Raw genomic sequence first — 15,580 nt, 5'->3', positions numbered from 1 at the left:
TGAGGCGGCAGTGGCCGAATTTTGCTGCTGCTGTCGTCCACTGCAAAGTCAAGACGAGAGGAAGGGCCGTTGTTCGCCGGAGGTCGAAGGAGAAGTGGTGGCGCTCGCCGCCAGAAGGGAGGCGCCGCCGCTGACGGTTTGGTGAGAGTGAGAGAATTGTTGTGTGAGTGAGAGAAAGAGAGATGCAGCATGTGTGTGTGATGTGACACCCAAATCCAATTTAAATTTAAATGAAAATGCACGCGAAAAATCATGACTATAAATAAATAAATAATGTGAAAATAAATAAATAAATATTTTATTTAAAACACTTTACTCAACATAACATCTTTAAGTATAGTTAAATTCAAAACATTTGATTCGCCATTCGACCTTCCACGTGCCTCCGACCTTTAAAACCTGAAAATGTTAAATATGGGATGAGAATATAAAATACACTCAGTGTGGGAACATGCAATCATTGTCCACGTTAATAAAATGAAAACACATATGATCCATTGTAACATTCGTAACTGAAAGTCGCACTGTGGCATACCAAGGATCTTTACCATCCTGGACCAATTATGCTGGTCCCTGGCGACTATGATTGCAATCATAACTTTAACATGTATATCGCATTGTGGCATACCAAGGATCTTTACCATCCTGGACCAATTATGCTGGCCCCTAGCGATATTTAATTTAACTCACATATGGTAAACACATAATATTAAAATGGACAGCAATTAACCACAACATGCATTTAAATAAATCACACACCTGTAACTTGAAGTTGAAAGCAAATTCTGATAATTCAAATTAAAATCCATGTCCTAGTCGCGCCGCACCTAGTCAGATAAATTCAAATAATAAACATAAGGGCCTAATTGAACTTAAAAAAATAATAATAATAATTTAAATCTTAAGAATTTATTATCATATAGCCATTTAAAAATCATTGGTCTAATAGATTATGAAAGATCTTTTCTTATAAAAAGATTTGGGCTCAATATTTAATTAAAACTAAATTTAAACTAACAATCCAAGTTCAAATATGACATTCTTTGTAAAATAATATGCAAATGCAAGCCTTTTGATAATATAAATTAATTCAATAATTAATCAAATTAGAGCCCAATCATTTAATAAACCTGAGCCCATTTAAAATTAAACTAACCCAAGCCCAAGCTCAAAGCCCACTATCAACCCTTAATATAACACTCACTCAATCACTCACACCCCAACACACACATAACTTACGCACAGCAGCAACCCCTCATTCTCCCCCCTCCTACTCTCCCCCTCGGCCCTCCTCCTGCCGCCGCCACCGGACTGCAGCGCCGTCGCCGGAGCCGGCGGCCCTGCCTCCTCTCTCTTCTCTCTTTCCTTCAACCTCTCTCCCTCTTCCCTTATCTCTCACTTCTCGCCCTCCTCCCTCATCTCTCTTCCTCCTACCCTGCCCCTGTCCTCGCCGCACCAGCCGCGGCCGTGCCTTCTCCGGTAGGGGCGGAGCTAGGGGTGGGGCAGGGGGGTCACTGGGCCCCCCTGGGATTTTAAAAAATACTAGGATATTTTCGTAATTTTATATTAAAAATAAAAAATATATAATTTTATCAACATCATTATCTTGTTGAGCTATTTTATAATGTAATTGATATGTAAGCTTTCGAGTTAAGATGTTTAGAATAAGTAAACATATAGTAATTAATTTATACATATCATGTTTGGATTGGATTCTAGAGATTTATTTTTTGAATTTTATATTGAAAGTTACTTTGCCTTACAAAGTTTCATGGGATTTTGGAAAATAAAATCACGGACTATTTTGAATTTGTAATTTTAACGTCTTTTAAGTTTGGCGAATTAAATCATTATTTTTTCAAATTTTGCAATTTCGTCCCCCAATTTTTTTCCGATCGCTAGAGCGTCGAATTGGAGCTTACGTGGATTAGTAAAGACGACGGCATTTTTGACATCGATCGTTTCGTACCATTTCAATTAAAAAAATTTCCAAATTAGAAAGAGATTGTATCCTGTATTTGCACTCTATATACTATTCAATATTTAGTAATTTTATTGCAAAATACATCGTAAAATGAATATGAGCTTGAAAATCTGTTAAAATGTGTTTTTGTAATTTAAATAATATTATAATTGTGTTATTGATTCATTTATTTTTAATTTAATTTAATTTATTTTATTTTTTATTTTTTAATTTAATTATTAATTTTCTTTTAAAATTTTTTTTGGACCCCCCCTGAATCGAAAGTCTAGCTCCGCCCCTGTTCTCCGGCGACCCTTCGTCGCCTGCCAGCACCACCACCCCGTCCCTTCCTCCTTCTCGCCGACAACAGCAGCAGCTGTCATCGCCGTCTAGCCACCTCCTTCCTCTGTCCCGACCGAAGGCCGCCATCGAACAGCCGACGCAACCCCCTTCTTTCTCAAAGCCACAATTTCTTTCAGTTTCTATTTCTATTTCTATTTCCTTTTCTCAAAGCCACAATTTCTTTCAGTTTCTATTTCTATTTCTATTTCCTTTTCTGTGTGATCTGTGATATTCGTTTCATATGATTTCTTATGAAAAATTTCAGATAATTGATTCCTTAGGAAAGTTTTGTTACAAAAATGCTTCTGTGGTTTGAGGCGTATGAATGCTATGTGTTGAAGTAATTGGAAACAAAGCAGGAGATGAAAATTTATTGTGTTGAAATAAAACTATGGAAATTTGCAGAAACAATAAAATGAAAATAAAGTTGGGCAAGGAATGGAGGGCAGACTGAGAAGTTTTGCTTGCCGTTTGGGTCAAAATTTTTAGAAGAATGAGACGGCAAAATGAAATGACAGAACTATGAGGTGAATACTTATAAATTGATAGGTGAATACTTATAAATTGATTGAATTACGTGCTGTGCAAGAATACGTATTGCACAAGCACAATTAAAATACTAACACGAAATTGATTGAATTACGTGCTGCGCAAGAATACGTATTGCACAAGCACAATTAAAATACTAACACGTGGCTGTAAGCTAAACAAATAAAAGAGCTACGTGACTGGCTGAAAGCTGAAAACACGTAAATCATCTTTTGAAGAATAAAATTCAATTGTCAATTATTCACTACATGGGCTTGTGTTATTGGTGAAACAATATATATATAATCTTAGCCCAAAAAACTAAAAATTAAACAAAGTCCAATATAATTAAACTATAAATAATTTTTATCTAGGTCCATATTTACATTGAAAATATTTGAGAATATATTAAAATCTACTATAAATTTATTCATCTAACTAGGGGCGCGATTAGACTAAATTTGACATATCATAAATTCAATAAATAAATAAATATATATATATATATATATATTCTAAGGTTTTTTATAACTTAAAAATTTAATATTTTTCAAATAAATATTGCAAAGCAAATAAATGGTTTTGGGTTGTGACATGTGAGGAGAAAGAAGGAGGGGACATCAACAAAGCCCCACAATTCGAATTAAAATAATAATAAAAAAATTACTTACGTTGACTAACGGGCGTTAGGTCAGAGGGGCCTAAATATGTGATTTTTTGAAGTTTAGGGGGTAAGTTGCACACACAGTGAGTAAGGGGAGCAATACGCTATAAGAGCTTACACTTCAAGGGCCTATCAGCACATTAACCCTAAAATAAATTAAAGTTATTTTTTCATCTATTATATGCCTTTCATTTTACTTTTTCATTCACTTTTTCTTTCACTTTTTCACTAAACACTAGCTCATTAAATCTCGTGCCCAAAAGAAATGCTCACCTTTTTTCGGGACGGAGAGAGTATATCTTTCGAATTATCAAAATTCTTATAATTTTTCTTATTTAATAAAAAATTAACTAAATACAAAAAATTTAAATTCTAGAATTAGATTACTACTTTTCATGAACGAAATTCTCTCCCAAATAAACAAAGGTCTAAAAGAGGGAAAAGGAGAAGAAAGCGCGTTGGGGCCTACTTATACACATTTTTATTTCCTTATTAGTTATTATAGAATTATATACTAACAAATATACAAGGTCTTAAAGAGGGAAAAGGAGACGAAAGCGCGTTGGGGACTACTTCTTTCTTTCCAGTGAAGTATCCCAATTCCCAGGTTTACTTTCCATCAAAAAAAAAAAAAAAAAAGTGAAGTATCCCAGAAATTTAACGACATCAACAAATTTTGTCTTTATTAAGTCAACTTCCAGTCAATTACAAAGAGAGTCTTGGTCTTTTCTGTGACATCACAGTTTCGAGTGCAAATTTGTCCAACGTAATAGTAATATTTTTCTAGTTCTTTACTTTGATATCGTCTATCAATAAATAGTGTTTCCTCAAAAAAAAAAAAAGTCAATAAATAGTGTTGATATAAGATTCATCTTATAAACGTCTAAAAAAAAAAGATTCATGTTATAAAACAATATTTTTACTCCGAGTATTTTATGAAAAAGTACATTTAACAGCCATGCAACATCGCTGCAATGCATGGAAAATATTTTTATATTTTTATATTAATATAAAATTGATATCAACTCAATTATCATATGTATAAATATAATAGTAATAAAAAAATTAACTGCATACATTTAAGTTGAATATTGAAAAAATGAAAAATTAAAAAAAAAATCACAACATTAAAAACAGATATTATGGAAAGGCAAAAATAACAAGTTAAAAAAATTAAAATTAAAATAAAAAAAAATTATTCAAAAAAAGATGAGAGAGGATAGATAATTTTTAAAAATTTTAATCTTTAAATAAATATAACTTTTACAATCTAAATTAAATATGTATATAAAATATATCAAATTAAAACTCTTTTGATATGCATATTAAATATTTTATAATTAATCAAATTTTAAAATTTTATAAAGAAATAAAACAAAAAAATATGAAGATAAACAAAAAGGAAATAAAATGAAAAAATATAGTTTACAAAATTACTCAATTTCTCGACTATCTTGAGACAAAAATTTTGGACACAAAATTTAAGAAATTAGTGTTTTGTGTGTTAAGTGTGGTATGTGAAAAAATGAAAAAGTGAATAAAAGGAAAAAAATTTGTCATATAAGAAAATGTATCAAGTTAGTTGGGACGATTAAAAAAAAATACAAATCAAGTTAGTTGGGACGAAGTGGGTACTATTTTCACAATTTTATCCATATGGCTAGAATTTTCTTGTACATGATTTTAACTAGATTAGAGTGTTGCCTAGGTATTTAAACTTTGCATTCAATAATTTTAAAAATAGTTCTAAATACTAACTAGTGCGTAACCCGTCGAAATTCGACGGGAAATTATTTTAAATTATTATTTAAATTATATGATACTTTATCCATCCTCTAAAATTATGCATACATTTCCTTTTTGATACGACCCCAAAAATTATGCATATCCTATTTTTAGACACTACCCACATATAATTCTTACAATTGTACCCTTTTAACTTACACTATTTACTCATAATCTATTTAACAATACCCTCACTGTGAGACCCTTTCTCCACTATACTATCATTACTATAAATTTTCATGCATAATTTTGGGGGACGGATGAGTATTATATTTGTATAAATAATTATTTATATATAAATTATTTTTAAATTTATTTAATTTAATGTAATATAGTTGAAATTATATTAATCTAAATCATATTCCTCAATTAAATCATATTCCTCAATTAAATGTTAACCTTTTGTTATAATAATAAATATTTTTTTATATAAATTTTTATTTAATACTCCCTCCGTCCATGAAAGAACTTCCTAGGAGGGAGTGACACGGGTTTTAAGAAAAAATATTGTTGAGTGGATAAAAGGTAGTTGAGTGTATTGGGAGTGGTGAAAAGGTGTTATAATTAATATTGAGAGTTGTGAAAAGTGAAAAGTAAGAGGATTATAAGTGGTGTGGTATAGTCCAAAAATAGGTAGGAAGTTCTTTTGTGGACGTCCCAAAATGGAAAGATAGGAAGTTCTTTCGTGGACGGAGGGAGTAATATTTTGGAAAAATATCAATATTGAAGATTTTATTTCATCTGAACGTCATCTCGTCTGAACCACCCTGTAGGATCATATCATCATCTAAAGCCCGGAAGACAACATCTAATTGTTGAACAACATCATCTCGTCTAGACCTTAAAATACAAAAAAATGAACTTTTATGCGTCAATTTTTTAACATCACTATCTGGAGGTTTAAAAATCAAATTTGACTTGTGAGATTCTAATATCATAACTAACTTGTAAACATCATTTTGTATGAAACTTGAAAAAATCTTGACAAATTTTTATGCATTATTATCTTCAAATATTATATTGGGTTCCAAGAATCATCTTGTTTGGAGTTTGAAAGAGCAAATTTAACTTGTGAGTATCATTATTTAATTGGGCTCCGAGAATCATCTCGCTTAGATCAATTCAAATTGTATTAGTCTCCATCATTCCGCCAATTAAATATAGATTTTTAATTTGGAGAGCAAGAGTTTCTTCTTGTATAAGTTTTATTTTAGTGAAACCTTATAAAAAAAAACAATGTGAAATGAGGTGATTTATATGAATTCTTCACTCGATTGAGATTATTATAAATTTAATACATAATTAAAGATTTCTAATGTATTTTAACATCATATCCTCTATTGTTCTTTATCTAAATTCTTCATTTATGCATTACTAATTTCATTATTATTATTATTATTATTATTATTATTATTATTATTATTATTATTATTATTATTATTATTATTATTATTATTATTATTATTATTACTACTATTGACGAAACTGAAACAAATAAAGTTTTTAGATATGAAAAATATATTTTTCTTCCCTATACAAATAAAATGTACGGATATATTTTATAAAAAATAAAAACAAAATTTTAATTATTTTGATAGACATAAAATAAGATTTTGTTTTAAAGTAATCAGGTTATAGAATTTGTGCCTTATTATTCAAACATGTAAATCAATGACTGAACCCGTTTATAATTTACATACACGTGCATGTCTCAATTCAAACTCAATTTATTATTATTATTATTATTATTAAGATTATTTTTTATCGAGATAAAATAAATAATAAAATTTATTAATTTAGATTATATGTAAGTTAATATTATTATTATTATTATTATTATTATTATTATTATTATTATTATACATTTATTATTAATTCTATTTCTTAAGATTAATGAATTTTTATATGGAATGTAATAGTTAATTAATTAACAAATGATGAAGATTATATATGGTAAATTATTGAAATGGAACAATTCTAAGCATGCCACATAGGTTAAGACTTACACCCGAACGGCACCGCATATGTCTATTGAGTCGGTCTGGTCCGGACCAAACCCGTCGGTCCGGCTCGGTGTAGCGAGTCCGATTTGAGTTTGCTCAGGGATTTATTATAGTCATCTATTTATATTTATATATTTTTTTAATTCTAATTTCAACCAAAAAATAAAACACAAAATAAAATAGCAACAAAAGAAAAATAAAATAAAAGAAAGACACTAATAATGAGCTCTAAATTGGAACTTATCACTAACGGATTCAAACATATTACCTCTCAAACATCACTCCAATCCTTTGTTACATTTCTCAATAGCGGTATCCGTAGCATAACATTCAACATAATTATTCTTATATTTCAAAATAATAATTATAATAATAAATTTGTAAAATAATAATTTAAATCTATCTATATATATATATATGAATTTAGAATGTTAAGTTGATGAGTTCATCAATTTTTTCATCAATACATATTAAATCATTAATTAGTCATGTAACGTTATTGAAGAAAAATAACTAACTAATTAAATAAGAATATGAAACAATAATTTGACTGCAATTTTAATTACTTGATTCTTCTAATTGAGTTTGAGCTAATTTATGGGATGTAAATCATTGATAAATAAAGCTGTATAATGAAAATTAATTCATAATTTAATTTAAGGAAATAAATAATTTATTATTAAGGAAAGATATAAGATTGAAATTTGAATTGTACATTCCTTAATTATTCAAAGGATGATCACGTAAATTGGAAATTCAATTGAAATTGTATTAATTTCATAATTTATGGAAATTTATAGAATGACAAAAATATTCAATTACGTGCGTATTATGTGCATTGAGCATTTCGCTTTTTGAATTTAATGGCGATTAAATGGTTATGGATTCAAAGAATTTAAATTAGAGATGCTCGTCACTGATTATTTGGAGCAATAACTGAGACAATTCAAGAACCGGTTGGAGTTGAAAGAGTGAATTTATGGCCTACAATAATGAAACGAAATCAGAGGGATTTACTTGTAAGTAATTAGGAGATTTACCCATATGTAATATATATGTTCATTAAACTTATTATTTTTAAATCTAAAATTTTATTAAGAATATTTAAGATAAAATACATTATTATTTTAAATATTATGACTATTTTGCCGTTATTGATTCGCGGATCAATTTGATCCAAAAGATTTTATCCAAAGAAAAAAAGTGATGAAATTTTAATCGTTAATATGGAAAAATATTATTGAGGCGTAACTTGGAAGAAACCACGCCCCGGCATGACCCCACGATGGGCAGTGGGCAGCAGTTTCAGTTAGACTTGGAGCTTATCTGTTGTTAATTTTCTCATCCAATCGATCTTTCTCGAATGTCCCAGATTTACCTTTCTGATTCCGATTCTACCCCGATTCCGAACCCTTGCAGTTTCATATTCAACAAAACATCTATTCTTTATTTCATACATAAGCAAAAGCCCTTTTTCGTCACGTTGCCTTTTTCTCATACCTCTTTTAATACACCCACAACGCCCCTCGCTTAATCATCGTACTAGATTTCTGATTTCTAAGTCTTTTACTCTCAGATTCAAAACCTTATTGACTAGAACTAGAATGGAAGGTGGCAGAGGCAACAACTCCGGGCGTGGGCGTGGCCGCGGCGGCGGCGGTCGGCGCGGTAACTACGACGATCAACAAGGAGGAGGCCGTGGGCGCGGAAATCAAGGCGGCGGAAGAGGATCGGAGGGTTCCTACCACCAGCCTCCCGCTCGCCCACAGTCGCAGTGGGTCAGTCGGCCTCCGCCGCAAGCGAATCAGCCTCCGCCCCAGCCGGCCTGGGGCTACAGACCACCTGCCCAGCCCGTCCCCGTGGCCGTGGGTGCAACCAGTGGAAGAGGAAGGGGGTCCACGTGGACCGGAAGGCCGTGGGGAGAATCTTCGAGGCAACCCAACCCTCTTCCTTCCCCTGCACCTGCACCTGCACCTGCACCTGTTCCGGTGGGCGCTGCTGCACGTGTGCGATCTCCCACGAGTTCTGAGAGCGGTAAACAGCGCCAGATTGAGGCCATACGCCGGCCGGACCACGGCGGCACCCTTGCCGTTCGGAAGATCAACCTCGTGGTCAACCACTTTCCGATCTCCTTCGACGAAGCGGGTACCATCTACCACTACGACGTTGACGTAAAGCCCGTGGCTGCCAACGGCAATCCACCGGCAAAAAAAGTGCTCCGAAAATCCGACTTGCGGTTGATCAAAGACCTGGCATTCCCCGGCGCCGAGCTGCTCAGAACAGTCTACGACGGCGAGAAGAACGTGTTCAGCGCAATCCGGTTGGGCGAAGGACAGTACAGAGTGGACGTACCGGAGGGCGAAGATGTTCGGAGTGGGTCCTACATGTTCACCATCAAACTCGTCAACGAATTGAAGCTGTCCAAACTAAAAGACTATCTGAAAGGGAACCTCACTCACGTTCCTCGCGACACATTGCAAGGATTGGATTTGGTGATGAAGGAGAATCCGATGAGGGCCAGAATCCCTATGGGTAGCAGAAGTTTCTTCTCAGCCCGAAACTCGGCCGACCTCCGCGGCGGCCTTGCAGCGTACAAGGGCTTTATGCCGAGCCTCAAGCCCACGGAGCAGGGCCTGTCGCTGTGTCTGGACTATTCTGTTCTCGCATTCAGGAAACCGATGCCCGTCATCGACTTTCTGAAAGATCATGTCGGATTTAGAGAGGTGAACGAGATTGTGCGAATGACGAAGCCGATCATCGACGCTCTTCGAGGCTTGAAAGTGAAGGTGACTCATCGTCGCACGAATCAGAAGTATACAATCGTGGGGTTAACGAGGGAGACTACCCGTAATGTCTCCTTCGAATTCGTTGATACAGAGGGCAATGCGCCTCCTCGAATGGTTAATATTGTTGATTATTTTAGGGACAAATGGGGGAAAGATATTAGGTACCTCGACATTCCATGCTTGGATGTTGGAAAACCGAACAAGCCGAACGCTATACCGATGGAATTTTGCGTGTTGGCTGAAGGGCAGAGGTTTCCTAAAGAGAATTTGGACAAGAATACGGCTGTTTACTTGAAGAATCTAACCCTCGTTAAGCCTTGGCAGAGAAGGGACACGATTTGTGATATGGTGCGGGCCGAAGATGGATCATTTGGGTATGCTTTTTCTTCCTTACATTGCTTATATTTGTTAGCATTCTTACTTGCCAAGATGCTTGCTTACTGTATATGCTCAACCTGTATGATTTGTCCATGTCTAGTCTCTTGAGGCTTTATGCTTTTTCTTTGGTAAAGTTTGGAAATTGTAATGTTGTTTAATTAGATATATCAATGTGAGAGGAGATTTTATGGATTGATTACTTGGTTTGTTATGTGATAAAGTGGTTGTATTTGGTTGTTGTAGGGAGATCGCTAGAAACTTTGGAATAAGCCTTGATATGAACATGACCAAGGTTGGAGGCCGAGTGATTGGTGCTCCGGAGTTGAAAGTAGGAGGTACGCGTCCAGTAAGAGTGGATGCGGAGAAATGCCAATGGAACCTTCTTGGCAAAACATTCGTGAACCCAAAATCTATGGACTGTTGGGCGTTGTTAGATTTCACTGATGGAGACCGTTACAACAGGCTGCAGGCGGAAGCATTTGTTAACAATTTGAGGGGTCGCAGCAGGAATCTGGGCATTCAGATGGCCGAACCTGATGTGTATCGTCTCACACGGATGAATGATTTCTCCTCTGTTGACAGGATCGAGAGGCTTCTGAAGGATATCGTGAATGAAGCAAGCAGAGTGAATAAAGGGAAGCAGCTGCAGATGATTGTCTGTGTGATGACTAGAAGGGATCCGGGATACAAGTATATCAAGTGGATTTCTGAGACGCAGATTGGTGTGGTGACACAGTGTTGTTTGTCGCCAGCTGCTAACAAGGGACAAGATCAATATCTTGCTAATCTTTGTCTCAAGATTAATGCCAAGTTAGGAGGCACTAATTTTGAAGTATCCGGAAAGCTTACGAATTTCAATCCCTCTGATCATGTGATGTTTATAGGGGCCGATGTGAACCATCCTGCGCCCATGAACAAGGAATGCCCGTCTATAGCTGCAGTTGTTGGCACGATGAACTGGCCGGCTGCAAATCAGTATGCTACAAGGGTTAGCCCTCAGAAGCATCGTTGTGAAACTATCAAGAATTTTGGAACAATGTGTTTGGATTTGGTGAAAGCCTATGCTCGAATCAACAAGGTTAGGCCGAGGAGGATTGTGTTGTTTCGTGATGGAGTTAGTGAGGGGCAGTTTGAGATGGTGCTTGGACAGGAGTTGTTCGATATGAAGGCGGCCATTTACAGCGATGATTACCAGCCACTGATCACGGTAATTGTTGCTCAGAAGCGCCATCAGACTCGTCTTTTTGTTGAAAACAAAAGCGATGGTGGCCAAACTGGGAATGTGCCTCCCGGGACTGTGGTGGACACCAAAATTGTTCATCCGCATGATTTTGATTTCTATCTGTGCAGCCACTACGGAGGGATTGGGACGAGCAAGCCTACTCACTACTACGTGCTTTTTGATGAGAACGGCTTCACATCCGACCGCCTGCAGAAGCTCATATACGACATGTGCTTCACTTTTGTGCGTTGCACGAAGCCTGTCTCGCTTGTTCCACCTGTGTACTACGCTGATCTTGTTGCTTACAGGGGCCGTATGTTTCAAGAGGTGGCCATGGAGAAAGACCCTCGAGGAACATCTTCCACTGCCTCGTTTGATCAAAGCTTCTACGATCTGCACCCTGAGCTGTTGAACAATATGTTCTTCGTGTAGAGTGTGGAAGGAAGAACACCCATGAAGACGTCCAATCTCCTTTCGAAGGAGTTTGTGCGTGAATCTAATGGGGTTTGCTTCTTGTATAGAGTGCTTTGCCTCTTCCAGGATGCTCACAGGAAGCATACCCCATTTGTTTTTGCTGCTTTTCTGGTTTGCTAGTTTTCGAGGTTTTCTGCATCTGTTTCTGTGTGGTGCTTGTTTGCTTTAGTTTGGTCACTTGGTGTGTGTTAAACTCGTGTTCTACTGTTTGTTTTATGGTATTTTGTTGTTGAATAAAGAAAGTTGTGTTTTTTAATTTTGTTTTATCACGATGATGTCTGAAATTGAATCAGTCTGATATAGTACAAATTCGCCCGGATAAACAGCATACCATTCCTCCATTCCAAAATACTACTCTCTCTATTAATCAATTTTATTCTTAATAACCATGCCAAAAAGGGAGTACAAATTTGCCTGCCTCTTTTTTTTTTTTTTTTAATCTAAATATACTTTCTTAGGCTTCTCCAAGAATGTCGAATCCAAAATATTTGTCAACTACAAAGCATTTTTGCACGAATGAATCAAGAAAAATTAGCAAATACTCTATGAAAAGATCATTATATACAAGAACTCAAATTGGCTACTTACACTCAGAATCTAAGACAAGATTTAGTCAGAGAGAAACCCCAGAGATGATGAACAACTGGTCTTGATGAGAGAGATGAGCTCCTTTGCTGTCCATGTCGCTCTAGATAGCTTCTGCAGGCAGCCCAGGAAGTTGTTCTCAACTCTGAGCTGCTGCGAAAAATAATCTGGATACAAATTTTGTGAGGAAAATATTAGTTCACCACGTGCATGTGATTCTGTGAAGAATGACGTTGCCATACCTGTACCATTTGTAAGACTATGTAATGAAAATGAGGCCAGAATCTTTTCCTCAAGGTTGTTGGTGTTGTCTACGAGGCATTCCATCAAGCGCGGGGCGATAATGGAGCATGCTGCAAGGCGAAGATCTGTATCAGCAAGCGAATGGCTGATCCAGCCGATTGTAATGAGGCAAGCTCGAGCCAGACTTGGGATGCTGTTGGCAAGGGAGTCGGATAGAGCAGAAAGCAACCTTGTGTTTCCGCTTGTAAGCAGGACTAATGCCGCTTTCCTCTGCCACTCTCGTCTCATTTTCTCATCCTCGTTCTGATAAAAATATGTTGCACGTTACTCAAGTGATAGAGGTGGAGAGTATATGCAATAATCGAGTTATGTTACCTGCGAGGGGATGCAGCTTTCTCTGATTTCTGCCTTTCTCAAGAGCCATCTCTCCACTTCCTCCTCTCCCGTGTAGGAAAAGCGACCCCCTAGAATCAAGAGGGCTCTTGCTACTTGCTGCTGTATTCTTTCATCCATCACGCAGCAATCCAGCGCCTCGATGATTGCATCCACTGCATCTTCTCTGTAGACGCTGCACTCGGATGCATCGCCCACAAAAAGGTCTAGCTCCAGCAATACCACAGCAACCATGGGCCTCTCTTCTGGTCGCGCCTTGTGGAGGCGCAGCAGCAGAATCTGGAGGGTGTTCAACCACTTCCACCCCTCCTTGAGTCCACTCAACAACTCTATCCTCTTGTGTCTCCTGCTAACACATAGCAACTCATACAGCAAAGCCAGAGCATGCCCTTGCCCTTGCCCCTGCCACTGCTCAAGGACTAATAGGCTTAGAATCGCGTCTCTCTTGACGTTCTTGACCAAGAAGTGGCGACAGCTTCCGTCTGCTCGTATGCAGAGACGAAGAACAGATGCAGCCCGGGTCTTCTCAGGCATGTCCCCCACATCCATCCTTCTCACCAGCAGGCCTAATCCTCCGAGAGAAATGATCTGCTTCGCGTTCTCAAAATTCTTGTCCTCGTCAAACCCCGTTAGGAGCTCGTTGAGGAAGTAATAAGCTGCCTCGTGAGGGCTGCACTTCACAGTGAAGGAGTATCTGCAGCTGATCACCAAACTCCAAAACTCGGAGCACTAACGGAATCCACTCCATCGACACCATCTGCTTCGCCTTGGGCTTCACCAAGTAAAGCAGAGCTGCAGCTTTCAAGAACAGGCTGCTGCTTCTCAGCAGCCTCATTGTCACTGCAAGCTGCGGATCAGAGGCTAAAATGCAGCGCCTGTTCGCCTCATTCTTGGCCGCCATTTCTGCCAGAATCGACACTGCTAGCTCCAAGATCTCATCATCATTCGACACGTACACAACTTCCAGTATCCCTTGTATCACTGCAGCTCGAGATAGCAAGCCCTCCCAGCTGTGCACGGGTGTCCCCGTCACCACTCAGCCAAGCTTTGCTCACTGCACGAACTGCACCCTCGCACTCGGTTAAGCTCTCTGATGAGCACACCGTTGCAATGGCGCCTGCCACATCACTCGACTCATCCTCACCAACCTCGATTTTCTCAATTTTGGACACGAAACACTCTGCTGGTTCTGTCCGACATCCTAAGAATCTGAAATAATCTGATTTGTGGGAGTCTGGCCACAACTCTGCCTTGTGCACTTGGTGATTTAGACTGGATGATCTTCTGTGAGAAACCGCTTTCTTCTGCTAAAATTGAATACTTGTGACATTTATAGCTAGAATTTCATCAAAATGTCAACTAATTATTAGCTACTTACTTGGATATAATTGTAATGCTTGACATCTTCGGCCTCAGAATCCCATACACTTTTTGAAGATCCATTTTGATCATCAAAGTCCATTGATTGGTTCGTTGCATTTGCACCAAAAACTGCTTGATACCTATTAGCAAAACATAAACTCAGTTTTGTGGTGAAGAAAAAGCCAAAGAATGGAAGACTCACAGCAGTTTGCTACTGGAGGAGTGATGGGAAGTGGAAGACTCGGATGATTTCCTTCTTGATTTGGAGTTGGATTTGGATTTGGAAGGCAAGGCGACAGTAGGAAGGGAAGGGGCTTGAGCTCCAACTTTGAGCCACTCTTTGTAGTACAAAGCAAACTCAAGTGTGCCGGCATCCATTTGTTGACGATACAACTGGTTCAAACCTTTGATCTTCTTGTCTTTGTGGGCATCATTGACACAACCTGCGAGCTCGTTGCTGTACCATATCTTGAGGTGAAGAAGATGGGGCAGAAAGAAATGCTCCCAGAGTTGGGGCAGCAGACGCGTCCGAGCAAGAAGGGCGCGTCGCAGAAAACCTGCAGCAGATTCCGAGCTGAAATCTTGTCGTTCTTACCAATTTTATAGACGATGGATAAGTAGAGATGCGCGCAGGCTGAGATGTACGAGTTGGTCTTCCGACAAGATGATGATGAATCGTTATTGGTAGAGTCGGCGACGGCGTTGAGAATCTTGATGCATCTCTGCAGCGACTCCAAATCCATCTTCTCACTCCTCACCTCCACCAACCTCTCGATGCTCTCAATTCCCATCTCCAAGAGATACAAAATCTCGGCATCCGCCTTCTTCCTTCTCTCGCAGCAAAACGGCATT

The 15,580-nt window shown here is 37.5% G+C and overlaps 2 protein-coding genes across 6 annotated transcripts; one reads left to right on the top strand and one right to left on the bottom strand.

The window, feature by feature from the left end:
- The first annotated feature begins 8,739 nt into the window (after positions 1–8,739).
- On the top strand, positions 8,740–12,401 carry LOC131026282 (protein argonaute 2-like). Its single transcript, XM_057956094.1, has 2 exons — positions 8,740–10,445; positions 10,693–12,401. The coding sequence occupies exons 1-2, from the start codon at positions 8,890–8,892 to the stop codon at positions 12,101–12,103; spliced, it is 2,967 nt and encodes a 988-aa protein (XP_057812077.1). The 5' UTR covers positions 8,740–8,889; the 3' UTR covers positions 12,104–12,401.
- A 265-nt stretch (positions 12,402–12,666) lies between these two features.
- On the bottom strand, positions 12,667–15,521 carry LOC131026303 (putative E3 ubiquitin-protein ligase LIN-1). 5 transcript variants are annotated; one of them, XM_057956139.1, is made up of 5 exons: positions 14,931–15,521; positions 14,745–14,868; positions 13,349–14,670; positions 12,973–13,276; positions 12,667–12,897 (listed from the first exon to the last, which is right to left on the bottom strand). In XM_057956139.1, exons 3-5 carry the CDS (start codon positions 13,913–13,915, stop codon positions 12,755–12,757), a joined length of 1,014 nt encoding a protein of 337 aa, XP_057812122.1. In that variant the 5' UTR covers positions 13,916–14,670; positions 14,745–14,868; positions 14,931–15,521; the 3' UTR covers positions 12,667–12,754. The 5 variants fall into 5 exon arrangements, with proteins under 5 accessions (XP_057812122.1, XP_057812123.1, XP_057812120.1 ...); XM_057956140.1 differs by having other exon boundaries at positions 13,349–14,673; positions 14,931–15,502; XM_057956137.1 differs by having other exon boundaries at positions 12,667–13,276; positions 13,349–14,673; positions 14,931–15,511.
- Between the last annotated feature and the right edge of the window lie 59 nt (positions 15,522–15,580).

This window comes from Salvia miltiorrhiza, chromosome 5 (genome assembly GCF_028751815.1).
Source record: "Salvia miltiorrhiza cultivar Shanhuang (shh) chromosome 5, IMPLAD_Smil_shh, whole genome shotgun sequence".
In the NCBI taxonomy this organism is placed as follows: Eukaryota; Viridiplantae; Streptophyta; class Magnoliopsida; order Lamiales; family Lamiaceae; genus Salvia; species Salvia miltiorrhiza.
The sequence above is the reverse complement of the archived record's forward strand: the minus strand, read 5'-3'. Positions and strand labels throughout refer to the sequence as shown.